The following is a 27,556-nucleotide window of genomic DNA, read 5'->3' as shown; positions in this document are numbered from 1 at the left end:
GAAGGTCTAATAAGGGAAGAATAGACACAATGAATGGTAGGTCTCTAGGGAGTACTGAGGAACAATGGACCTTGGTGTACAAGCCTATAGGTTCATGAAATGTCAGCACAGTTAGACTGGATAGCGAAGAAGGCATTTAGGATGCTTGCCTTTATTAGCCAGAGCATACAATATAAGCGCAAGGAAGTCTTATTACAACATTATGAAACATTAGTTGTGCAACAGACGGAATACCGTATACAGACTGGTCGCTACACTATCAGAAGGATAAGATTGCATTGGAGAGGGTGGAGACGAGATTCACCAGAGTTAGGCTAGAAAATCTCAATTATAAGAAGATACTGGTTAGGTTAAGTTTGTTTTCCTTGGATCAGAGGAAGCTGGCGGCGATCTTATTGATGTATGCAAAATGATGAAAGCAAAGACAGAACAGATTGCGAGAATCTCCTCCCGATGGCAGATGTATCTAAGAGGAGGAGTAAGTCATTTAGAGGAGCTCCGAGAATTTTTTATCACTCAACAAGTGGCAGAAATATGGAACATGCTGCATGAGAGGATGGTGATCTCCTCTACATCGGGGTGGGGGGGGGTGGGGTGGGTAGAATGCCAACTTGCAGATCGTACCAGAGAAAATCTCCGGACACCTGCACCATCCAAACCCACCACCCCATGGCTAAACACTTTAACTCCGCATCCCACTTCACCAAAGACATGCAGGTCTTGGGTCTCCTCCATCGCCAAACCCTGACCACTCAATGCCTGAAGGAAAAACATCTCATCTTCCGTCTGGGACCCTGTAACCACACGGGATCTATGTGGATTTCACCAGTTTCCTCATTTCCCCTCCCCCCACCTCATCCCAGTCTCAACCCTCCAACCCGGCAACACCCTCTTGATCTGCCCATCTTCCTTCCCATCTATCTACTCCACCCTCCTCTCTGATCTGTCACTTTTACCCCCACCTTCATCTACCTATCACATTCCCAGCTACCTTCTCTCCACCCCATCCCCCCTCCCATTTATCTCTCAGCCCCCCAGGCCCACAAGCCTCATTCCTGATGAAGGGTTAATGCCCAAAACATCGATTCTCCTACTTCTTAAATGCTGCATTACCAGCTATGCTTTTCCAGTACCACACTCTCGACTCTGATCTCCAGCATCTGCAGTCCTCACTTTCTCCTGAGGATGGTGGGGTGTATTAGGTTAAGACATATTGGGCTATGGACCAAGTGCAGGTAAAGGGGTTTAGTGTTTGTTGCATAGACAAGGTGTGCCGAAGGTTCTATTTCTATGCTGTATGCCTCTGACTCTAAAGTCTGATCATCACTAATAATATGAGGCATTATGAAAGAAAGGAAAAGGACTGTGGAACCAGTTCACCTCAATTTGTGATTTTGGATTGGTGGTGTACTGTGTTCCTCTGATTATTATCGCTTCCACTCAACTCATAATATTTGTGTCTGCTTTTTCTTGTGTCTACTTGTGTCTTTGTATGCGTCCATGTTTATGTGTGTATTAATGCACGTTACATTATATATAGTAGAAATCCTGTATCCATTCTTAAAAGTTGTTATAAATAAAACTATTTTCTTAGTAATGAAAAAAAATTGATGTGCATATTTCTTTAACCTGAATTGCAGAGTTTGGTAGAATTAGACAATTCAATGATTTAATTAAAAGTCCATCCTTGTGACAACGCTGAGAATAGTGTGCTTTGATTTCCAGTGCAACATCCCCAGTCGGTTGTAACAACTTTTAAGGGCACTTTGGCTAGAATTTTGGAACATAAACAATGTAAGATTAATTTGGAGTCAGAGTAAGTGATAAAGGACAAAAGATAAACACTAAGTTTCATACTTGTAAGAATATAAATAAGATGGCACTAGGAGCTTCAAAAGTCTTCCACACTGGAAGAGTTACCAAAATTGACATACAAGAGGTCCAAAAGCTAAGTTTTGAACTGGTGAGTAAATTAGAAGTGGAATAGCCTCCAGGCTAAAAAGGAGAAATAATTGAAAGCATAGTGGGTTTTGAGAAGATTTGTAGCTCAGACCCCTTGGCATCATGGTAGCCCACGAATCCACCAACACACTAAAACTGCAGCTAATGAACTTGAAAGACCCTATACAGACAACAAGCGAAACTAACGTCACTTACAAAATACTGTGCAAGGACTGTAACCAACACTACATTGGACAAACAGGCAGAAAACTAGCCACCAGGATACATGAACACCAACTAGCCACAAAAAGACATGACCCTCTCTCACTAGTATCCTCACATATGGATGAGGAAAGAGACCACTTCAACTGGGACAACACATCCTTCCTAGGACAAGCAAACAAAGACATGCACGACAATTCCTAGAAGCATGGCATTCCAACCGGAACTCTATTAACAAACACATCGAGTTAGACCTCCATCTACCACCCTCTGAGAAAAGGAACCGGAAGTGACGTCACCACAGAAAATGACATCACCAACCCAAACATATAAATAGAAAGCTGGAATTTTCAGCATTGTTTCGCCTGAGGCCCACTGAAGATAACAAAACGTCTGGAAATGAACCTTGTAGCTCAGTACATCTGAAAGCATAGTATTTGTTCTTTACAGAGTTAAAAGAGAGACCAGGTGCTCCAAGTAGTGAGATACTGGAATCAGTTCATACTGAGTTAGTTAAAGCAGCTTGAGCATAAGAAAGTGAAGAAGATGGAGACAGCAGGGAAAACTTGGAAAGTGAATTGAAATTAAAAGAATGGAAATGAAAAAGAGAAGGCTGAAACTCTTCGTATCTGCCCTGTCAAGTCCCTTAAGGGTCTTTTGTATGTTTCAATAAGATTACCTTTCAATCCTCTAAACTTCAATGGATGTTGGCCCAATCTGCTCAACCATGCAGATATCAGTTGAGTCAGCCTTCTCTGAACCATTTCCAAGGCAAATATATCATTTAATTTTTGAAATAAGGAGATTAAAACTGTACAAAACACTTTTGATGTGGTGTCACCAAATACTCAGTACAGCTGAAACTTCCAACTTAGATATTCCATTTCCAATTCTGATCTCTTTCTCTAAAGCTTCTGTGCAGTTGTAACTTTGGATTCTGCATTCTGTTCTGCTACCCTGATGTACTTTGTATGGTACAATCTGCCTGTACAGCACACAAAACAACACTTTTCACTGTATCTCGATACATGTGATGACAATAAATCAATCGATTCTTTGCAATAAGTGACAACATTCCATTCACCTTCCTAACCATTTGTTGTACCAGCATATTTACTTTGTGATTCAGGTATCTGGGTCTCTTTGTGCCTCAAAATTCTGCAATCTCTCTTGCTCTATTAAATAATATGTACTGTCGAATTGAACAAGTTTACATTTATTCATTTTATTCCATCTGCCAAATATTTTTCTGTATCTATATCTATTTGCAGACTCATTCAGTATTCTTGATAACTTACAACTATAGGAAGATAGTTGTGGCTGATGGAGGTCATCAGGACATCAATGCAGGAATTCCTCAGGGCAGTGTCCTGGGCTCAACTATCATCAGTTGCTCCATCAATGTGAATGTTCACTGATGACTGCATGATGTTCAGCACCATTTGCAACTCCTCAGGTACTGAAGTTGTCTATGACCAAATATACCAAGACCTCGACAATAGCCAGGTTTGGGCTGAAAAATGGCAAGTAACATTTGTGCTACACATATGTCAAGCAATGACCATCTCAACAAAAAACAATCTAACCTCTGGTCCTTGACATTCAAAGGTATTATCTTCGAGTAAAAAATGAGGTCTGCAGATGCTGGAGATCACAGCTGCAAATGTGTTGCTGGTCAAAGCACAGCAGGTTAGGCAGCATCTCAGGAATAGAGAATTCGACGTTTCGAGCATAAGCCCTTCATATTACATCACTGAGTCCCCCACTACCATTATCCTGGGTGTTACTGCTGACTGGAATGGTAAATACACCTACTAAATACAGTGGTGAGTAACTCACCTCCTGACTCCCCAAATTGCAAGGTACAGTCAGGAATATGATAGAATACTTGCCTGGATGTATGCAATTCCAACAACATTCAAGAAGCTTGACATCATCCAGGACAAGCAATCCACTTGACTGGCACCGCATCCATTCCCTCCACCAACAACACTGAGTAGCAGCAGTGCATATACTATCTAGAAGATGCTCTGCATAAATTCATTAAAGATTCTTAGGTAGCAAACCCATGAACACTTCCAGCAGATACAGGGAATATCACCAACACCTGCAAGTTCCTTTCCAAGCCACTCACTTGGATATCGTTCCTTCAGTGTCACTGGGTCAAAGTGCTAGAATTCTGTCCTAAGACGTTGTGGGTCAACCTACAGCACATGAACTGCAGCGGTTCTAGGAGGCAACTCATCACCACTTTTTCAAGGGCGACCAGAGACTGACAATAAATGCTGGCCTAGCCAGTGATGCCCATGCCGCATGAACGAATGAAAAATATTGTTACAGAATAGAAAGACGTAATTTGACCATTTATGCCTGAGCTTGATTTCCAAATAGCATAGCACCAAGAGCCAATCTTTTGCCTTCACACTGTAACATTGCACAATGCTCCTTTTCAGATAATCACCTAACTCCCTTTTGAAGATTGGCTGGTCAACAGGAAAGACAGAATGATCATAAATGGGTCTTTTTCTGTTTGGCAAGATTAACAATTCATGTGCAATAGGGATCAGAGCTGCAGTGTTAACCTTTTACAATTTGTATGCACAAAGATGGGTATTAAGAAAGTAAGTAGAGAAAGGGATGTAAAACAACTACGAAGGGATAAAGATAGGTAAACAATTAGGCAACTGTATATCAAAGCAGTCATCTTCCAGTGCAAACAAGTCCTATTACCAAAAGCATTCAGCTATTACACCAGGGACATGCGAGTAATGAACACGAGACAATTAGTGTATGACTGTATGTATTGGCCAGGGGTGATAAGGATATTCAATTTCTTATGTTGCAGTGAGGTACACCAAATGTATCAACTTTAGCAATGAAGTAAGACCTTACATCCACTTGATGTATATCCACTCCTTGGGAGAATGTAGCTACAATATTCATTGATCATGGGGAAGATTATATTTGTGATGGATTAATTTTCTAAATTTGCTATTATTCATCGATTTAGCAACACATACAGTATAAGTGTCACTGCCACAATGAGCACTATTTTCAGTTTATTCAGTATCTGGGAACAGTTCGGGCCTGACGAGACTGCAGTTCACTGGCAAATCATTTGCAGAAATGTGCACTAGATAGATATTAATCCAGATCACAACATCATGCTGTTGACCACACTAAAGGCAAAGATAAATCTCAGTGAGGAAATCTCAGTCTAGGAAGGGGACAAACTGTCTGTGGTTAACCAGGAAAATAAAGGAAATTGCAACAGGACTTTGGTCAGCTGTGGAAATGGGCTGAGAAATGGCAAATGAAGTGTAATATAGATAAATGTGAGGTCTTGCATTTTGGAAAGCCAAATCAAGGTAGGTGTTTTATGGTGAATGGTGTGGCCTTAAGGAGTGTAGTGGAACAGAGGGACCTTGGTGTTCAGGTGCACGGTTCTCTGAAAGCAGAATCAAAGAAAGACAGGGCAGTGAGGAAGGCTTTTGGCACATTGGCCTTCATCAGTCAGGACATTTAGTATAGAAGTTGGGAAGTTATGTTGCAGTTGCACAGTTCGTTGGTGAGGCTGCACTCGGAATATTGTGTTCGCCTTTGCTATTGAAAGGATGCTATCAAATTGGAAAGAGTGCAAAAGAAATTTACAAGGACGTTGCCAGAACTCAGTGGAGTTATGGGAAGAGATTAGGCAAACTAGGACTTTTTCCTTTGGAATGTAGGACACTGAGGGAGGATGTTATAGAAATGTACAAGATCATGAGAGGCATGTATAGGGTGAATGCACTCAGTCACTTTCCCAGGGTTGGGAAATCAAGGACTAGATGGCATCTGTTTAAGGTTAGAGGAGAAAGAATAAACGGTAACCTGAGAGGCAACTCTTTTACATAGAGGGTCATATGCATATGAAATGAGCAGCCAGTGGAAATGGTTGAGGTGGGTACATTAACAACATTTAAAAGGCGTTTAGACAAATACATGGATAGAAAAGAATTAGAAGGACATGAATCGAAAAGTGTGGCGCTGGAAAAACACAGCAGGTCAGACAGCATCCAAGGAGCTGGAGAGTCAACATTTCATAGAACATAAAACTGTACAGCACAGTACACATCCTTTGGCCCTTGATGTTGTGCTACCCTTTTATCCTACTCGAAGATCAGAGTGAGCTACATATCTTTCACTGTACTATCTTCCATGTGCCTATTCAAGAGTTGCTTAAATATCCATCAGGAATGAAGGGCTTATGCCCGAAATGTCAATTGTCTTGCTTCTCAGACATTGTTGACCTGCTGTGCTTTTCCAGTGCCACTCTTTTTGACTCTGATCTCCAGCATCTGCAGTCCTGACTTTCTCTTAGATGGATAGGGCCAAATGAGGGAAATGGGGTTAGTGAGGATGGCCATTTTGGTTGGTATGGATCAGTTTGGGCTGACAGGCCTGTCTCTGTGCTGTAGGACTTTATGACTGTATGGTAGTATTAGATAAGAAAAACATACAATGTGGCAAAGATTAGTGGTAAATCAGAGTATTGGGAAAGCTTTAAAAGCCAACAAAAGATAACCACATAAAAGAGGAAATAAACTGAAGCAAACTAACAAGTAATGTGAAAACAGTTTCTTAAATATATAAAAAGGCAGAACAGGCCAAAATGAACATAGGCCCCTTAGAAAATGAGGTGGGAAAATAATAATGGAGAATCAGGAATGGCAGAGGTGTTGAATAAATACTTTATATCAGTCTTTACAAGCATTCCACAAAATACAAAATAATCAAAGTACTAATAAGGAAGAGAAATAAAAACAAAGACTATCACTTGAGAAAAATTATTGGGGAAATAAATGAGGCTAACAGTCAATACGATCCCTGAACCTGATAATTCACATCTTAGGATATAAAAAGCAGTAGCTGCAGAGATAGTGGATGCACTGACAGTAACCTTTGATGAATTCTTAGATAATGGAAAAATCCTCTGAAGTTTGAAAACTGCCAATACAACACCCTTATTCATAAACTGATGGAGACAAAAAAAACAGATAGTGGAGTACCACAAGAATCAGTGCTGGGCCCACAATATTTACAGTACACATTACTATTTGGATGAGGAAAGTAATTATACCATCGTCAAAATTGTGGATGAAACAAAAGTGGATGGAAAGGCAAGCAATGAGGATAGCACAAGGAGTCTACAGTGGGAATATAGATAGGTTAAGTGATTGGGCAAAAACTTAGATTGAGAATAATGTGGAAAAATACGAGTTTATGCATTTTAGCATAGAATCATAGAGATGCACAGCACGGAAACAGACCCTTCAGTCGATCTCATCCATGCCGATCAGATATCCTAGCCCAATCTAGTCCCACCTTCTGGCACTTGGCCCATATCCCTCCAAACCCTTCCTATTCATATACCTATCCAAATGCCTTTTAAATGTTGCAATTGTACTAGCCTCCACTACTTCCTCTGACAACTCATTCCATACATGTACCACCTTCTGCATTCAAAAGTTGCCCCTTAGGTCTCTTTTATATCTTTTCCCTCTCACCTGAAACCTATGCTCTCTAGGTCTGGACTCCCCCACCCCAGGGAAAAGACTTTGCCTATTTACCCTATCCATGCCCCTCACGATTTTATAAACCTTCAAAAGGTCACACTTCAGCCTCTGAAGCTCCAAGGAAAACAGCCCCAGCCTATTCAACCTCATCTCCAACCCTGGCAACATCCTTGTAAATCTTTTCTGAACCCTTTCAAGTTTCACAACATCTTTCCAATAGGAAGGAGGCCAGAACTACATGCAATATTCCAAAAGTGGCCTAACCAATGTCCTGTACAGCCACAACATGACCTCCCACCTCCTACTCAACACTCTGACCATTAAAGGAAAGCATACTAAACGCCTTCTTCACCATCCTATCTACCTGCGACTTCACTTTCGAAGAGCTATGAACCTACCCTTCAAGGTCACTTTGTTCAGCAACACTCCTTGTGACCTCACCATTAAATGTATAAGTCCTGCTGAGATCTGCATTCCCAAAATGCAGCACTTCATTTTATCTAAATTAAATTCCATCTGCCACTTCTCAGCCCATTGGCCCATCTGATCAAGATCCTGTTGTAAAGCAGGACGGAAAGAAGAGCTGAATATTATTTAAAGGGAGAAAGATTGCAGAAAACCAAAGAACAGAAAGATTTGGAGGTCCCCAAGCAAGAATCATAAAAGCTGGCATCCAAGGGAAGACAAATGAAATGTTGATCTTTATTTCAAAGGGAATCGAGAATAAAAATGGGGAGCAAATACAGAAGTTGCTGGAAAGGCTCAGCAGGCATGAGTGCATCTGTGAAGAGAAATCAGAGTTAACATTTCGGATCTGGTGACCCTTCCTCTGAGTTCTGAGGAAGGGTCATTGGACTTGAAACATTAACTTTCATTTCTCTTCACAAATGTTGTCAGCCCTGCTGAGCTTTTCCAACAACTTCTGATTTTGTTTCTGATTTACAGCATCCGCAGATCTTTCAATTTTTATATAAGTAGTAAGGTTTGGTTAAAACTATACAAAGCATTATTCAGTCCACAGCTGGAATAATGTGAACTTTGGTCCCTTTATCTAAAGGAAGGATAGACTCTGGAGGCAGACCAGAGAAGGTTTACTGGTTGATCCTTGATATGAAGAGACCTTCTTACAAAGATAAATTGTGTAGTTTGAGCTCGCACTCACTAGAGTTTAGAAAAATGAGAGGAGACCTTATGAAACATATAGGATTCGTAGGGAACTTGACAGGAGAACTAATATTCCCTTGAGGTAGAGTGTGGGATCAGAGGGCATCATCTTAGAACAAGGGATTGCTCATTTAAGACAGAGATGAGAAATTTCTTCTTTCGGAGGCTAGTGAATCATTGGAATTCTTTTCAACAGTGGGGTACAGAGGCTGGGTCATTAAGTATTTTCATGGCTGATTTAGACAGATTTTTAATCCCGTAGGAAATTGAGAGTTATGAGGATACAGCAGGAAAGTGGAGTTGAGGATTATCAGTTCAGCCATGATCTCATTGAATAGTGGAGCAGACTTGATGGGTCGAATGGCCTACTTCTGTTCCAATGTCTTATGGCCTTATGGTAAATTCATACATGCTGTAATACAGTAAATGTTTATTTTTATCTCACAGATTTAGATTTGGAAGATTAATCTTGAAGAGTACTTACGCCTCATATTGGGTTGGCAGTCCACACTGAGCTCGATATTTACTGTAGTATCGATTCTCTAGATCGAGTTTAGTTTCACCAATCAAATCATCTGTTCCAACCATATCATGATCAAATATCGAAACAGTGAGCTCTGTCTCCATCGGAAATGCAACAGTCATTTCAAACACTCTGAGAATATTTAACAACAAAATATTTATTAATAAAGGAATTGAAGATTTCCATACACTTTATAGTTGAGAATTAAAGTATTTGCAATTACTTGTATTGAACAGGCAGGTATGTTCAACTGAAACCAGAATAGCATTAATATCTTAGGGCTCTTCTGGCACAGTGGTACTGTCCCCACCCCTGGACCGGGGGGCCTGAGCTCAAGTCCCACACGCTCTGAGGAGTATATTTCAACTCGGAACAGGCTGATTAGAAAAATAACCTCTACTAATATCTAAGGTTCCCCATGGGAGACTGATTAGCAAGGTTAGATCTCATGGAATACAGGGAGAACTAGCCATTTGAATACAGAACTGGCTCAAAGGTAGAAGACAGAGGATGGTGGTGGAGGGTTGCTTTTCAGACTGGAGGCCTGTGACCAGTGGAGTGCCACAAGGATCGGTGCTGGGTCTTCCACTTTTTGTCATTTACATAAATGATTTGGATGAGAGCATAAGAGGTACAGTTAGTAAGTTTGCAGATGACACCAAAATTGGAGGTGCAGTGGACAGCGAAGAGGGTTACCTCAGATTACAACAGGATCTGGACCAGATAGGCTAATAGGCTGAGAAGTAGCAGAGGGAGTTTAATTCAGATAAATGTGAGGTTCTGCATTTTGGGAAAGCAAATCTTAACAGGACTTATACACGTAATGGTAAGATCCTAGGGAGTGTTGCTGAACAAAGAGACCTTGGAGTGCAGGCTCATAGCTCCTTGAAAGTGGAGTCGCAGGTAGATAGGATAGTGAAGAAGGCATTTAGTATGCTTTCCTTTATTGGTCAGAGTATTGAGTACAGAAGTTGGGAGGTCATGTTGCGGCTGTACAGGACATTGGTTAGGCCACTGTTGGAATATTGCATGCAATTCTTGCTTCCTTCCTATTGGAAAGGTGTTGTGAAATTTGAAAGGGTTCAGAAAAGATTTAGAAGGATGTTGCCAGGATTGGAGAATTTGAGCTACAGGGAGAGGCTGAACAGACTGGGGCTGCTTTCCCTGGAGCGTCGGAGGCTGAGGGTTGACCTTATAGAGGTTTAGCTGAAAATGTGTTGCTGGTTAAAGCATAGCAGGTTAGGCAGCATCTCAGGAATAGGGAATTCGACGTTTCGAGCATAAGCCCTTCATCAGGAATGAGAGAGAGTAGCCAAGCAGGCTAAGATAAAAGATAGGGAGGAGGGACTTGGGGGAGGGGCGATGGAGGTGGGATAGGTGGAAGGAGGTGCTTGGGGGAGGGGCGATGGAGGTGGACTTGGGGGAGGGGCGATGGAGGTGGACCTTTTATCTTAGCCTGCTTGGCTACTCTCTCTCATTCCTGATGAAGGGCTTATGCTCGAAACGTCGAATTCCCTATTCCTGAGATGCTGCCTAACCTGCTGTGCTTTAACCAGCAACACATTTTCAGCTGTGATCTCCAGCATCTGCAGACCTCATTTTTTACTTGAAGATTTTAACCTACTGCGAATCCTCTTGCAAGGATGCCTTCCTTGAAGAAGCTCCCTTCCTCCCTCTACAAGGATTTCAGTGAGTCTCTCTCTCACTGCACCCCCCAGGTCATCTCCTCTGCACAGAAACTCTTCAGCCACGTTCTCAAACAGACTCGTTACCACAGCCACATCTCCTTCCTCAGCAGCACCGCCCTCCTAACCTGCAATCTCCTTACTGACCTCTCCGTCTCCACCCCACTCCGGCCTATCACCCTCACCTTGACCTCCTTCCACCTATCCCACCTCCATCGCCCCTCCCCCAAGTCCCTCCTCCCTACCTTTTATCTTAGCCTGCTTGGCTACTCTCTCATTCCTGATGAAGGGCTTATGCTCGAAACGTCGAATTCCCTATTCCTGAGATGCTGCCTAACCTGCTGTGCTTTAACCAGCAACACATTTTCAGCTGTGATCTCCAGCATCTGCAGACCTCATTTTTTACTTATAGAGGTTTACAAAATTATGAGGGGCATGGATAGCATAAATAGACAAAGTCTTTCCCCTGGAATCGGAGAGTCCAGAACTAGAGGGCATAGGTTTTGGGTGAGAGGGGAAAGATATAAAAGAGACCTACGGGGCAACTTTTTCACACAGAGGGTGGTACATGTATGGAATGAGCTGCCAGATGATGTGGTGGAGGCTGGTACAATTGCAACATTTAAGAGGCATTTGGATGGGTATATGAATTGGAAGGGTTTGGAGGGATATGGGTCAGATGCTGGCAAGTGGGACTAGATTGGGTTGGGATATCTGATCGGCATGGACAGGTTGGACCAAAGGGTCTGTTTCCATGCTGTACATTTCTTTGACTCTATGACTCTGTCTTAGGGATGACTAAAATTATCTCCATTACTATCTTTAAATGCAATCTATTTTATTTTCATTCAGTAGTACTTTTTGGAATATTTATAATTTGAGATTAGTCAAATTAGTGAAAAGTCAAACTGACAAATTGATCATGTCATGTCTTTTTAACAGATTGCAGAGATCTTTATCTTCTTTAGAGACAAAAAAAACTGCAGATGCTGGAATCCAAAATAGACAGGCAGGAGGCTGGAAGAACACAGTAAACCAGACAGCATTAGGAGGAGGAGAAGTAGACGTTTCAAGTGTAACCTCTCTTCAGGATGGGCTGTGGAGGTAGGGGGAGCTGCAGACAGAGGGGGTGGCAGGAGCAGTGTGGTAAAGTGGGGATAGGTTAGTATTCTTGGCCATAAACATAAGTTTATCTATGGAGCTGCTTCTAGAGAGGTCAAAAACTCAATTGTTAGACTCTCATAATAGGGACTTTGAAATGCATCCCTTCCCTTGAAAAGACAAGCTACAGAACAGGTCATTTCCTCTTGGACAGCAAGTGACAGACTTGTATGTCAAGCACCTTAATGGCTGACTAGACTGCCTGAGGTTATTCTGAACAGAGTAGCGTTGCCAACCAATACCAGTGACTAATCCTTTCAAGTGATTTATTTTCCTAAATGTTTTGTCCCTAATCAGTCTGTTTTCATACACCAGTACATTGTGTATTTTTCCATTTTCATGTTGTCTGTTGTAGAAACCATTTTCAGGCCCTTTCCTTAACTGAGCTACTAGTATGGTAAGAAATTCTGGACAGAGAAACCCCATAACCTATGACAAAACAACTTCATTTCGATCCAGGTTCCAGAATTTTAGTATATTGGCTTTGATAGTTACAGAATTGCACTAATACTCACTCTCCAAAGACAGGGTTCAGTTGTTTGGGGATGTACCGGTCCTTACTGTCCTGGACTTGTTCACCAACTTTAACAACGATATAGGGATCGGATTTTCCATTCAAGTCAGTGGGAGCAAGATTAGTTGCCTTGGTTAAAAAAAAGTTTTAGTTTGGAAAATCACAAAAGTTTATCAAAAACTGTAATTAACATAGATACTTTCAGATGGTTTCAAGTGTAGGGGGCTGTTTCCTGGGAATTCCTTTGGAGTATGTTATGATGGGGAATCCACAGAATCCCACACTGGAATCATGGCTATCTGGCAAGTGGAAAGTCCAGGCCAAATTCTCAGGATTATATTTATTTATTGTAGATTTGCTATAAGATTTCAACTCTTGGTACTGCGGACAACATTTATTGGAAATGATGGTGGCTTTACCCACTGGGAAGAGTCTTGCATCACATCTTTCAGGAAAAGCAAATTGTAGTCCATACCACTGGACTGTAGTGGGCTTCCCCAGGATCAAAATCCCCAGGAAAAGAAGGTCCTTGCCAAGCACTGCTGACCACTTAGCTGTGCTTTTATATCTTTATTCATTCACAGGATGAGGGCAGCACTGGCTGGGCCAGCATTTTTTATTGCCCATCCCTAATTGACAGTTAAGAGTAAACCAGATTGCTGAGGGTCTGAAGTCACACGTAGGCTATACCGGGTGAGGATGACAGATTTCCTTCCCTAAAGGACAGTAGTATCAGTAGCTCCACCCAAGGAGGTGATGTGTACCATAGTATGATACCAGCCTGAGGTTTTGTGTCATCACTGGATCCCAAGGCCAGAGATGAGGGCAGGTAGGGTAGATCTTGGGGTTAAGGGTAACAGGGTAGTAGAAGAAGGAGTTGGAAGGTGGTGGCTCAATCAGACTCTGAGTACCATTGAATCAGAAGGCCCTTCTCCCAAAAACATGCAGTGCTGATGAGGTACATATTTTGAGTTTCCATGTGGTAAGCACCCTACTGACACTAAGATAATAGTGCACAGATGAGTCTCAGACATGGGTATAAAATTAATCAGGATGCCCACCTAACCACCCTCCTATTCAATTAAACTACCCCTGTTACCAAACACACCAAATGGAAAGCCATTAAACTCCACCCTTTCCTTCTTTAGGCTTCTTGGGAAAATAAATATATTCAGAATTAGATTAAAAAGACTCTATTTCATTCATTAGCCTAACACATTCCATTGTGGCCATGCAAATTTGTAAAATCTAGTGAGAAGTTGTACTTACTTTCACCAAATAAACCCTGACAAGAACTTTGATTGGTCTGTTCTTTGGGATACCCTGGAATATCTTAAAGTCAGCTTCCACTTCATCATTTGGGTAGATTAGGAAGGAACCCTAAATAAAAAAAAGACAAAATTAGATCAATCCAAGGGTGCCCCAACTTGAGCTCCCACCCATCCCTTCCACTCTGACACCCCTGGAACTCAAATTCCAAAGCCTTAACCAAGAAACTCCAGCCTTTGTTTCTTTACTCTTTCCAGGGTTGTAGCCGGTGCAACATTTATTGCCCATCCCTAATTGCCCTCAAAATGAGTGGCTTGCCTGACCGTTTCAGAGGACAGTTAAGTGACAGATACATTGCTGTGGATCTGGAACCACATGTAGGGCATATTAGCAGATTTTATTATCAAAAGTGAGCCAATTGGGTTTTTAACAATTGATGATAGTTTCATGGTCATCATCACTGAATCTATATAATTTATAATTCCAGACATAATGTATTGAATTTGAATTCCCTGACCCACCATGGTGGGATTGAACCCATGTTTTCAAAACATTAGTCTAGGATTCTGAATGACTAGTCAAGTGTAATCACCACAGTACCACCATTTCTCCATAATTTCCCATATTCTTATCGCATTTCTTCAGTTACCTTATTCTAGGTAACAAATTTTGTAACAATTCAAATCACTACGAGGCAGTAAGTTGGAAGAAGTTTAGGTGTAGGAATTGATTGAAAAGATTGTATTAGATTTCCAGTTCATGAATGGGCCGGGAATGACAGTATGCTGGATATGCAGGGGAGAAAGTGTGGAATGGAGAGCTTGCTGCCTTCCTGTTTCTCCCTGATCAAGTCATAACTACGGATTATCAAGGACAGTCTATCCATTCCCAGGTCAACACAGGTGCTGAACTTGCTAATTAAGGGCCACTTGAGGACATCAGCTGTGGTGTGTTGATTGCCACATTGCGCTGATGGTCTCCCTGTGAGTTCAGGATAGAGTTATCTCTGGACAAGTCACTATGAGGCCTATGGACAATTTCCATTCGCATCTTTGCATGAAAGCCCCATACTGTTAAAAGAGATGCCGCTACCCCTTTCCTGTACCCTGTTGGAAGCTGCCTTTCTCCATTGAGCCCACTTAACCCACCTCACTTCTAGAGTCTCTAACAAAGTTGCTGTTTAGGAACATCAAGTCATCTGCAGTGCCAGGAATGGCCACCACTTCCTATGATGCTGCTGGGACTGAAGAGTTGTCCACCTACTTATTGGCTGATAGCTCTTGGTGGAGGAACCTTAGACTTCAAAGGCACAGAAACAGTGAGCGAGCTGCGTGATTGTCAGGGATTCCAAAACTCACCATGGTGGAGTTTCCATCAGCCTTACAGGTGGAGCAATCACTCCAGACATCATATTAAGCTGGTAGAATCATTAAAGCACAGATAATGGGTACTCATCTTATAAAGTCCATGTTCATTCTCTGTAGAGGATTCTATTCAGTCCCATTCTCTCTGCTCCATCCCTGCAATCCTGCAAGTCAACTTGTCCTAATGTTATTGAGTCCTGAAGCTCATCCAAGCATTTATAACAAGGCAATCTGAAGAAACAGATATTTGGCCATCTGTTTCTTTTGATACAGTTCACAGATAGCCTCATTATAAATGCTTAACTAAGCTCCAAACTCGATAATGAAAATATCAGCAATTGCTTTGGTCATTAAGAAGGCAGATGGAACTTTGTCCTTCATTGCTAAAAGTTTCTAACTTAAAAGTAAGGAAGCTATGTTGCAGCTGTATAGGTGCTGGTAAGGCCACACCTGGAGTAATGTGTGCAGTTTTGGTCTCCTTACTTGAGAAAAGATGTACTGGTTCTGCAGGGGGTGCAGACGAGATTCACTAGGCTGACTCAAGAGTTGAGGGGGTTGGCTTATGAGGAGAGACTGAGTAGACTGGGACTGTATTCACTGGAATTTAGAAGAATGGGGGGATTTTATCAAATCAGATAAAATAATGAAGGATATAGATAGGATAGAAACAGAAAGGATGGTTCCATTAGAACAAGGGGGCATGGCCTCAAAATTAAGAGGAGCAGGTTAGGACTGAATTGAGAAGGAACTTCTTCATCCAGAAGGTTGTGAATCTATGGAATTCCTTGCCCAGTGAAGTTGTGGACGCTTCCTCGGTACGTTTTTAAAGAGAAGATGGATAATTTTTTGATCAGTAAAGGAATTGAGAAATACGGTGGCAGGATGGGTAAGTGGAGCTGAGGTCACGAAAAGATCAGCCGTGATCTTATTGAATGGTGGAGCAGGCTGGAAGGGCCAGATGGCCTACTCCTGCTCCTAGTTCTTATGGTCTTATTTTTATTTTTTGCTAGTTGAAGTGGACTGTTCACTTTAATTGGTTGATACCTTAATGAGATTACAATGAATTATTCTTTTATTGAAATGTGTTTTAAAATGTCTATATGTTTTTGGATAAGATGAAAAGGTGTGAAAGGAGGTAAGGCTTTGTTGTACTGGTTCTGTCTGATGTACAATTTTAAGATTGTAAAAGGAGCAGTTATTTTTAAAGATGATTTTAGATTGTTTATTTTTAAGTACATTTCAAGACTTGCCATTTTTATTACATGGTTCATAGTGCACACTAGCTGGGTGGGCTTTGAGGGTGGAGGACAGACCAGGGAAGAGGCATGTGAAGGTGTGATGGGTACATGGGTCCTAAGCCATCTGTTCTCTGGACTCTGAAAATATGTTTTCTGTCGGGGAAATGAGATGACACCCCTGAGACAGAACCAACCAAATTGGGAGTATAGGTCATAGGTTCACAGCCAGCACCTTTATCCCATACAGATGAACACTGCCATCACAAGGAATGGGAACAGAAATCCTGGAATAGAATTCTGCCTGCTATTTTTAAAGGCCCTTGGAGTGGCTCAATCCCGGGAAAATATAAACAATAGCCTCAAAATAAAAGGACAGTCACTTCAGACTGAGACAAGGAGAATTTTCTTTTCACTGAGGCTTGTGAATCTCTGAAAATCTCTACCTCAGAGAGTAGTTGATGTTCAGGAACTGAGTATATTCAAGGTTGAGACTAATGCACTGTTGGACTAGGTAATCTAGGGATTTAAGAATTGGTAAGGAAAGCAGAATCAGCAGAATCTAGGGTCAAGAATCAGCTACAAATACCAGATCCGACTTGACAGAACAAATGCCCCATGCCTGCTCCTATTCCTTTTAGCTTAAGCTAATTGTTACATAAAACCTATTTGATGGCGAAGAGTAGGATTTGAGTTTTATCTTCATGCACTTTATCATTGTTTTTCCACAGAGATACACATAACAAACATGGCCATATCAATGCAACAATCACGTGATTCACCAGTTACAGCCAGGGCCTGAGCACAATCACTAAATTACTAAACAATTCACAAAGCTGACCTTGTATTTGCCCATACTTCGATCATCAACTTTATCTCCAAATTCATTTCCATTGGCTTTACCCCGGTACAGAGGGAAGATATAGAGCCAATCTTCAAAGTTAAAGAATTCTGACTCCAGTTCCGTGTTGAAAATCTGCAACAATATAGAAGGAATTGTTTACATTCACTGCAATGTAGAAAAGTCTGGATAGGTGAAGAGTTTTTGGGGTTCATAAAATTGAGTTGAATAATCATCATAAGGTTATAGTCATGATCGACAATCTCTGTAAACTTTGAGGCTATATTCCAAGTGCTAATGCAATCAAATTCAAGCTAAATTAAATATAGAACATAGAACAGTGCAGCACCGTACAAGCCCCTCAGCCCTTGATGTGGTGGAGGATTGGCATTGGTAATCAAGGATAGTATCACAGCTGAGGAAATGGAGGTCGTTGAGGAGGGTTTGTCTTTCGAGTCAATATGGGTGGAAGTCAGAGACAGGAAAGGAGCCGTCATTTTATTGGGAGTTTTCTCCAGTGCCTCCAGTAGCAATAGAGACATGAGGAGCAGATTGGGAGGTACGTTTTGGAAAGGTACAGAAGTACCAGTTGTTGTCATGGGTGACATTAACTTCCCGTATATTGATTGGAACTTCCTTAGTTCAAATAGTTTGGATGGAGCAGATTTTGTCAGATGTGTTCAGGAAGGGTTCCTGTCGCAATATGTAGACAGGCTGACTACAGAGTGGATTTGGTGCTTGGCAACAAACCATGCCAGGTGTCAGATCGCTCAGTGGGAGAGCATTTTGGTGATAGTGATCACAATTCCATATCTTTATTATAATCATGAAGACGGATAGGAGCAGACAGTATGGGAAAGTATTTAATTGGGAAATTACAATGCTATTAGGCAGGAACTGTGGAGCATAAACTGGGAATAGATGTCCTCAGGGAAATATACAACAGAAATGTGGAGGTTGTCTAGGATGTCCAACATGAAGGGGCATAATTTTAAAGTGATTGTTGGAAGGTTTAGGGGAGATGTCAGAGTTAGCCTCTTTACACAGAGAGCGGTAGGTGCATGGAATGCACTGCCAGCAGTGGGAGTAGAGTCAGATATATTAGGGACATTTAAGCAACTCTTGGATAGGCACATGGATGATAGCAAAATGAAGGGTATGTAGGTTAGTTTGTTCTTAGGATAAATGGTCAGCACAACATCGAAGGCTGAAGGGCTTCTGCTGTGCTGCACTGTTCTATGTTTGAAATCAATAGGTGTTTGGAGAGTAACTACAGAAAGGTTATGGAGATGGGGCAGGAAAAAAGGCACTCAGGAGACGATCAACAATGATCTAGAATGGTTGGGTAGGCTCAATGAGCTGAATAATCCAACTCTGGATCAGTGATGCTAGAAGAGCACAGCAGTTCAGGCAGCATCCAACGAGCAGCGAAATCGATGTTTCGGGCAAAAGCCCTTCATCAGATGGTTCCTGATGAAGGGTTTTGCCCGAAACGTCAATTTTGCTGCTCTTTGGATGCTGCCTGAACTGCTGTGCTCTTCCAGCACCACTGATCCAGAATCTGGTTTCTAGCATCTGCAGACATTGTTTTTACCTACCTGAATAATCCAACTGTTAGCACATGATGTTGTGCCGAGCATTTATCCTAATCTCAGATCAACCAAACTTACATACCCCTCATTTTACTGCCGTCCATGTGCTTGTCCAGCAATCGCTTAAATGTCCCTAATGTCTCTGACTTTACTATCACTGCTGGCAGTGCATTCCACACGCCCACCACTTTCTGCATAAAAAACCTAGCTCTGACATCTCCCGTATATCTTCCTCCAATCATCTTAAAATTAGACCCCTCGTGACAGTCATTTCTGCCCTGGGGAAAAGTCTCTGGCTATCTTATCAAATGCTGAAAATGTGTTGGTGGTTAAAGCACAGCAGGTTAGGCAGCATCCAAGGAATAGGAAATTCGACGTTTCGGGCATAAGCCCTTCATCAGGAATATTTTTTACCCGTTTATCTTATCAAATGCCCTACTGAAATCCATACACACCACATCCACTGCTTGACTTTCATCAACTTGTTTCATCACATCCTCAAAGAACTCAATAAGGCTTATGAGGAATGACCCGTCCCCCATAAAGCCATGTTGACTAGCTTTAATCAAATTAAGTTTTTTTCCAAATAGTCATAAATCCTACCTCTCAAAATCCTTTCCAGTACCTTGCTTATCACAGATGTAGAACTGACTGGTCTGTAATTCCCAGGGATTTCCCTATTCCTTTTCTTGAACAGAGGAACAACATTTGCCTCTTTCCAATCATCCAGTACTACTCCCGCGGAGAGTGAAGATGAAAAAAAATCATTGCCAGAGGTGATATTCCTTTCTTTTAATGAATAATGTAAATGAGGGGAGCAAAGGCACCTGTAGCTATGTTTGCCGATGATACAAAGATATATAGGAAAGTGAAGAGGTCATAAGGATGCACACCGATATCAATAGGGTTGAGTGATTATACAAAAATATGGTGGATGAAGGTGTTATGTTGGAAAATGAGAAATTGTTCACTTTGTTGGGAAGAACAAAAAAGTAGACTATTACTTAAATGCAGAATTCCAAGGTGCAAGGGATAAGGATGCTCCAGTGCAAATATTATTATGTAGGAACAATTTGAAATTACGAAAATTAACCAATACTGTTTTTTGTTAGAACAGGAATCAGATATGAAATTTACGATGCTATGCTTCACTTATTTGGGTAATCATGAAACAGTGTGAAGTAAAATGATGGTTCGGTGAAGTTGATTTACCTGAAATGTTGCTATGGTTTTCTTGGTTGTTGTGGTCACCAGCTCATCTATCCTATTGGCTTCTTCTTCTATCTCATCAAATGTTGGCATATTAAGATGAGTAACATCTGTAAAATTCAGAACGGAATGAATGCCAATAGTTATCTCACTAAATCTCTGAATAATATTCCTAATTTTAGGTTTCAGAAATGAATTTTTGACTAGTATTTTATATCAAAATTTCCTTGTAAAGGTGGAGCTACTGTATTCAACAAACCTGTTCCTTCCATACAGAAGCAAGTCATAAAGTTGAAACAAAAACAGAAATTTCTGGAGAAACTCAGCAGAAACAGCAGTAACTGTGGAGAGAAAGCAGAGTTAATGTTTCAAGTCCAATGACACTTCTTCAGAACCGATTTCAGCTAGGAAAAGGTTGGTATACATGTTGAAGGTTGGGTGTGGTGGGGTTGGGGGTGCAGGGTAGCTAAAGGTAGGTAATGATAGGTAGAGATGGAGCACAGAGAAAGAGAATAGCAGTTGGGCAGTCAAAGGGATGGATAACTGTGAGCCAGGAGTAAGAATAGGAGTAATAGTGACCATTAGTGGGTGAAAATGGATTGGCTGCGATGAAAGGAACCCATGTGATGACAAGTTGTGAGTGGACAAAGGAAATGAAAGGAAATATTCATGCCTAAAATTATTGAGCTCAATGGTGAGTCCTGAAGGCTGCAAGGTCACCAAGCAGAAAACAAGATGCTGTTCCTCCAGCTCATGTTGAGCCTTGCACTCCTCAGCACAAGCTGGAAGAACAGCATCTCATATTTAGTGATGGGCTTTCTAATGGGAGTGGTGGTGATGGAGTGGAAGAAATGGAGACCTGAAGAGAATGCTTAGTGAAGTCACAAAATGGAAAACATGCCTTCAGGGTTCCAGACTGTGTCAGCTTCTAACTAGTGCAGGAGGATATAGGACCAGCTATTTTCAATCCACATCAAATAGTTAGATGAACAGGATGAATGCAATTCATTTATTTGCTATCAATACAAAGCTAGGTGCCGAGGTTCGGGTGAAAAGAGGGGAATAAAAAAAAAAGAACATTACAGCACAGGAACAGGTCCTTTGGTCCTCCAGGCCTGCGGCGATCCATATCCTCTATCTAAATTTGCCATCTAAGATTGGTGGAATTGTGGATAGTGAGGAGAGCTATTGTCGGAGAGCTGGGCGGAGGAGTGGCAGATGGAGTTCGACTTGTCGAGTGTGAGGTTGTCCATTTTGGAAGGACAAATAAGAATGAAGAATACAGGGTTAACGATAGGGTTCTTAGTAAGGTGGAGGAGCAGAAGGATCTTGGGGTCTATGTTCAAAGATCTTTGAAAGTTGCCACTCAGGTGGATAGAGCTTGTAAGAAGGCCTATGGTGTATTAGCGTTCATTAGCAGAGGGATTGAATTCAATAGTCGTGAGGTGATGTTGCAGCTGTTCAGGACCTTGGTAAGGCCACATTTGGAATACTGTGTGCAGTTCTGGTCGCCTCACTTTAGGAAAGATGTGGAAGCTTTAGAGAGGGTGCAGAGGAGATTTACCAGGATGTTGCCTGGAATGGAGAATAGGTCATACAATGATAGGTTGAGAGTGCTAGAACTTCTCATTGGAACGGCGAAGGATGAGGGGTGACTTGATAGAGATTTATAAGATGATCAGGGGAATAGATAGAGTAGACAGTCAGAGACTTTTTCCCCGGGTACAACAGTGTGTTACAAGAGGACATAAATTTAAGGTGAAGGGTGGAAGGTATGGGGGGATGTCAGGGGTAGGTTCTTTACCCAGAGAGTGGTGGGGGCATGGAATGCACTGTCTGTGGGAGTGGCAGAGTCGGAATCATTGGTGGCCTTTAAGCGGCAATTGGATAGGTGCTTAAGCTAGGACAGATGTTCGGCACAATATCGTGGGCTAAAGGGTCTGTTCTGTGCTGTATTGTTTTATGTTCTATTTTCTAAGGATCTGTATCCCTTTGCTCCCTGCCCATTCATGTATCTATCCAGATACACCTTAAATGATGCTATCATTCTCACCCTTGCTACCTCTGCTGGCAACACATTCCGGGCACCCACCACACTCTGCGTGAAGAACATATATCTCCCTTTTCCCCTCTCACTTTGAACTTATGAACCTTAGAAATTAAGTCCTCCACTCTGGGAAAAAGTTTCTTGCTATCCACCCTGTCTACACCCCTTATGATTTTGTAAACCTCAATCAGGTCCCTCCAACCTTCTTCTTTCCAATGAAAATAATCCTAATCTACTCAACCTCTCCTCATAGCTAGCACCCTCCATACCAGACAGCATCCTGGTGAACCTCCTCTGCACCCTCTCCAAAGCATCCGCATACTTTTTGTAATGTGGCTACCATAACTGTACACAGTATTCCAAATGTGGCCGAACCAAAGTCTTATACAATTGTAACATGACCTGCCAACTCTTGTACTCAATACCCCGTCTGATGAAGGAAAGCATGCTTTATACCTTCTTGACCACTCTACTGATCTGCGTTGCCACCTTAAGAAAACAATGGCCCTGAACACCCACATATCTCTGTACATCAATTTTCCCCAGCACTTTTCCATTTACTGTATAGTTCGCTCTGGAATTGCATCTTCCAAAAAACATCATCTCGCATTTGTCCGGATTGAACTCCATCTGCCATTTCTCTGCCCAACTCTTCAATCTATCTATATTCTGCTGTATTCTCTGACAGGGCTTACGCCCGAAACATTGAATTTCCTGTTCCTTGGATGCTGCCTGACCTGCTGCGCTTTTCCAGCAACACATTTTCAGCTGTATTCTCTGACAGTCCCCTTCACTATCTGCTACTCCAACAATCTAAGTGTCATTTTCAAACTTGCTAATGAGGCAAGCTACACCTTCCTCCAAATCATTTATATATATCATGAACAACAGTGGTTCCAGCACGGCTCCTTGTGGGACACCACTGGTCACAGGTCTCCATTTTGAGAAGCTCCCTTCCACTACTACTCTCTGTCTCCTGTTGTCCAGCCAGTTCTCTATCCATCTAGTAGGACACCCTGGAACCCCATGCGACTTCATCTACTTCATCATATTATTATGGGGAACCTTATCATATGCCTTACTAAAGTCCATGTCTATGACATCTACATTCCTTCCCACATCAATCAACTTTGTCATCCCTTCAAAGAATTCTATTAGGTTTGTAAGACATGACCTTCCCTGCACAAAACCATGTTGCCTTTCAATGATAAGCCCATTTTCTTCCAAATGGGTATATATTCTATGCCTTAGTATCTTCTCCAGTAGCTTCCCTACCACTGATGTTGGGCTTACAGGTCTGTAACTACCTCGATTATCCCTGTTACCCTTCTTTAACAAGGGGACAACATTAGCAATTCTCCAGTCCTCTGGGATCTCCCCCTGTGTTCAAGGATGCTGCAAAGATATCTGTTATAGCCCCAGATATTTCCTCTCTCCCTTCCCTCACTTCAAATAGCTGCTCCCAATTTATAGTCCCCAGCTCCTGCCGAATTTTGGTAGAGTTGGCCTTCCCCCAATTTAGCACTCTTCCTTTAGGACCATTCTTGTCTTTGTCCATGAGTATTCTATGAGTATTCCATGAGTATTGTCCATGAGTGTGAAGAGGTCACAGATAGGAACCTAGACAGATAAATGATTGGACAAGAAGTTGGCAGATGGATTATAACACTACATGCAGAAGGCTGTGAGTCTTTGGAATTCTCTATCCCAGAGAGCTGTGGATGCTCAGTATTTGAGTATTTTTAAGTCAGAAATTGACAGATGTTTGGCTATTAAGGGAATCAATGACAAATGGTATAACGTGGGAAGGTGAAATTGATGCAGCTAATCAATCAGGATCTGATTGAATGACAGAGCAGGTTTGAGGGACCGAATGGCCTACTCTTGTTGCTTGGTAATAACTCACCTTGTTCATTAGCTTCTTCTTCTTTATGTTCTTTTTCCTGAAAAACAGAGTAATTCCTGATATTATTCTGTTTATATTTTATCCATATCTTTCAGCAATCATGGAATTGTAACTCTTCCTCCATTATCTGCAAAGTCTTTTCAACTTTACACTCATTGAACTTTTGCACCCCAGACTGGCACTCTCAGGTCATTTTCAATGCACGTATCTCAGCTCAAAGGTCACAAACCTGCTGAATGGCAATGTTTCCTTTTCCCAGACTTGGTAAATGACCTGTGAAGGGTTTAAGGGCAAATTCAAGCAAAAACCTAGAGTCTAAGGGCACAGCATCCACTGATTGGACAAAGCAAGTGTATATACAAAATGCCAAAGCCTGGAATATTAGGGATGCCCTTGTGTAAATCTTTATCAAGAAAAGGAGATGTGCAGGAATTTTCTGAAAACAGGGCATTTATAACAGCTTTGAAAGTGATGTAGAGTGTGTCTGAGAAGAGGCAATTGCTTACAACATCCGCTATCATGAGGAACAAGAAAACAGTAAATGGTAAAAGGATTGGGGAAATTTTAGCTCAGCCTCATTGACAGGGTGATGATGACTGGTGCGTAGTGAATATGCTGCTAATTAAGCTCCAACAGTCTTTGAGTTGCTCCATTAGTGCAAGTGTTTTGATCAGTCACCAACATAGAACATGGAACATTATAACTCACTACAGGCCCTTCGGCCCTCGATGTTACACCAACCTGTGAAACCAATCTGAAGCCCTTCTAACCTACACTATTCCATTATCATCCATATGTTTATCCAATGACCATTGAAATGCCCATAAAATTTACAAGTCTACCACTGCTGCAGGCAAAGCATTTCACACCCTTACTACTCTCTGAGTAAAGAACCTACTTCTGACATCTGTCCTATATCTATCACCCTTCAGTTTAAAGCTATGGCCCCTCGTGCTAGCCATCACCATCCGAGGAAAAAGACTCACTATCCACCCTATCTAACCCTCTGATCATCTTGTATGTCTCTATTAAGTCACGTCTCAACCACCTTCTCTCTAACGAATACAGCCTCAAGTCCCTCAGCCTTTTCTCATAAGACCTTCCCTCCATACCAGGCAACATCTTAGTAAATCTCTCTGAACTCTTTCCAAAGCTTCCACATCCTTCCTATAATGCGGTGACTAGAACTGTATGCAATACTCCAGGTGCAGAGTTTTGTATAGCTGCAATATGATCTCATGGCTCTGAAATTCAATCCCTCTACCAATAAAATCTAACACACTGTAAACCTTCTTAACAACCCGATCAACATGGGTGGTAACTTTCAGGGATGTATGCACATGAACACCGAGATCTCTTGGCTCATCCACACTACTAAGAATCTTACCATTAGCCCAGTAGTCTGTACTCCTGCCTAAGTGAACCACTCACTCTTTTCCACATTAAACTCCATTTGCCACCTCTTAGCCCATCTCTGCAGCTTATTTATGTCCCTCTGTAACCTGCAACCTCCTTCCGCACTGTCCACAACTCCACAAACATTAGTGTCATCTGCAAATTTAGTAACCCATCCACTACGCTCTCAACCAGGTCATTTATAAAAAGTGACAAACACAACACAATACTTCCCGACTCAGGCAACTGACTGTGTGGAGTTTGCACGTTCTCCCCGTGTCTGCGTGGGTTTCCTCCGGGTGCTCCGGTTTCCTCCCACAGTCCAAAGATGTGCGGGTCAGGTGAATTGGCCATGCTAAATTGTCCGTAGTGTTAGGTTACGGGTAAATGTAGGGGTATGGGTGGGTTGCGGGTCGGTGTGGACTTGTTGGGCCGAAGAGCCTGTTTCCACACTGTAAGTAATCTAATCTAATTCCTCCCTCCTTATGCCAATCTGACCTAAAACAAATCCTTGTGGTACACCACTAGTAACCGAACTCCAGGGTGAGGATTTCCCATCAACCACCACCTTCTGTCTTCTTACAACTAGCCAATTTCTGATCCAAATCACGAAAGCACCCTCAATCCCATGCCTCTGTATTTTCTGCAATAGCCTACCATGGGGAACCTTATCAAACGCTTTACTGAAATCCATGTACAAGGGAACCTCGATTATCTGAACCTAATGGGCGGGCAGTATTTCGTTTGGATAATCAATTATTCGGATAATTGATTAAATGCCCTTCCTCTGGGGCTCGCAGTTTTTAAAGTCTGCTCCTCATTCAGGAGACTGCAGCAGCACACAGAGCGTGAGACCCTGCCCCCAATCCCGAGCAACACCTCCCCTGCCCCACCCCCAATCCTGTGCAACACCTCCCCCCGCTCCAACACCACCACCCCGCCCCAACTCTGTGCAACATATCCCCGCCCCAACACCACCCATGACCCCAACTCTGTGCAACACCTCCTCTAATTTGTATTCCTATTTTTTTTAAATGAACTCAAAATTAATCCATTTATGAAAAAAAAGACATTTCTAAAAATTGGTGGCAAATTGGTTAACATGCACTAAAATCTGGAATTAGAACTATATATCCTTTTAATTCCAACACAAACACACTCATACAACACAAAAAAAAAGCAAGACTCTGTAGAGATGATATTTTGAAGAAAGGAAAAGGAAAAGAAATCAGGTATATTGGTCAATGGTCTGAAAAACAAAAGACAGAATGTGATGAATTCTCACAATCCATCAGGTTTCTCATCAAGAAGCCAAATTGCTGATAAACATGAACTGAAAAAAAGATTTCAAAGTGCGCTTCAGTTCAGATGGAAATCAGGTTAACTCCAAATCTTTTGGAAGTGGTCAGTTCAGGTATTTATGGTGTACAACGTAGACAAAATACTGGGATGTGGAAATGTTATCAGGCTCCCAATTACTTCAAATGAGAGACAGAGAGTGAAGAAGAGCCTTGCAGCTTTACTTCACATTTTAGAGGTTTTCTTCCTTCTGACTCCCTCATGTTTGATTCAAAAACCAAGACCAGTAAGAGTAGTCAGGCAACCATTAGCAAAGAAGACCACAGTACCTCCCAAGTCGTCATTTCCAGCAATTAAGGGCAATAAACATTATTTCTTTAAAAGCTGTTTTTTTTTCAAAAATCACTTGATTTTCTGCAAATAGCATGTGGACCACAACCAACATTAAATTCTTGACTTTATTTTGGGAAAAAAACCCTGTTTAACCAGAAAGTGTCCAAACAGTTCAATATGTTCCAGTCCATAATACATGTATGTAGTCTCAATTTATCCCCATTTAAAGGAAATGAAACACTTATTTTTCCAAATGCATTTCATTATGATCTAGATATAAAAACATGAACAATACAAAAAT

General features: G+C 41.7%; 1 protein-coding gene across 2 annotated transcripts in view; it reads right to left on the bottom strand.

Moving 5' to 3' along the window:
• Positions 1-27,556, bottom strand: part of fer1l4 (fer-1 like family member 4) — a 355,704-nt gene that overhangs the window by 103,274 nt on the left and 224,874 nt on the right. For both annotated transcript variants that reach the window (XM_060836605.1, XM_060836606.1), the window contains exons 29-34: positions 24,229-24,265; positions 20,279-20,385; positions 17,475-17,609; positions 14,035-14,145; positions 12,767-12,894; positions 9,367-9,537 (exon numbers count right to left, since the gene is read on the bottom strand). In XM_060836605.1, coding sequence (XP_060692588.1) covers positions 9,367-9,537; positions 12,767-12,894; positions 14,035-14,145; positions 17,475-17,609; positions 20,279-20,385; positions 24,229-24,265 — 689 coding nt within the window. The remainder of the gene's footprint in view (positions 1-9,366; positions 9,538-12,766; positions 12,895-14,034; positions 14,146-17,474; positions 17,610-20,278; positions 20,386-24,228; positions 24,266-27,556) is intronic.

The sequence above is a fragment of the Hemiscyllium ocellatum genome, chromosome 15 (assembly GCF_020745735.1).
Source record: "Hemiscyllium ocellatum isolate sHemOce1 chromosome 15, sHemOce1.pat.X.cur, whole genome shotgun sequence".
NCBI classification, from domain to species: domain Eukaryota; kingdom Metazoa; phylum Chordata; class Chondrichthyes; order Orectolobiformes; family Hemiscylliidae; genus Hemiscyllium; species Hemiscyllium ocellatum.
The sequence above is the reverse complement of the archived record's forward strand: the minus strand, read 5'-3'. Positions and strand labels throughout refer to the sequence as shown.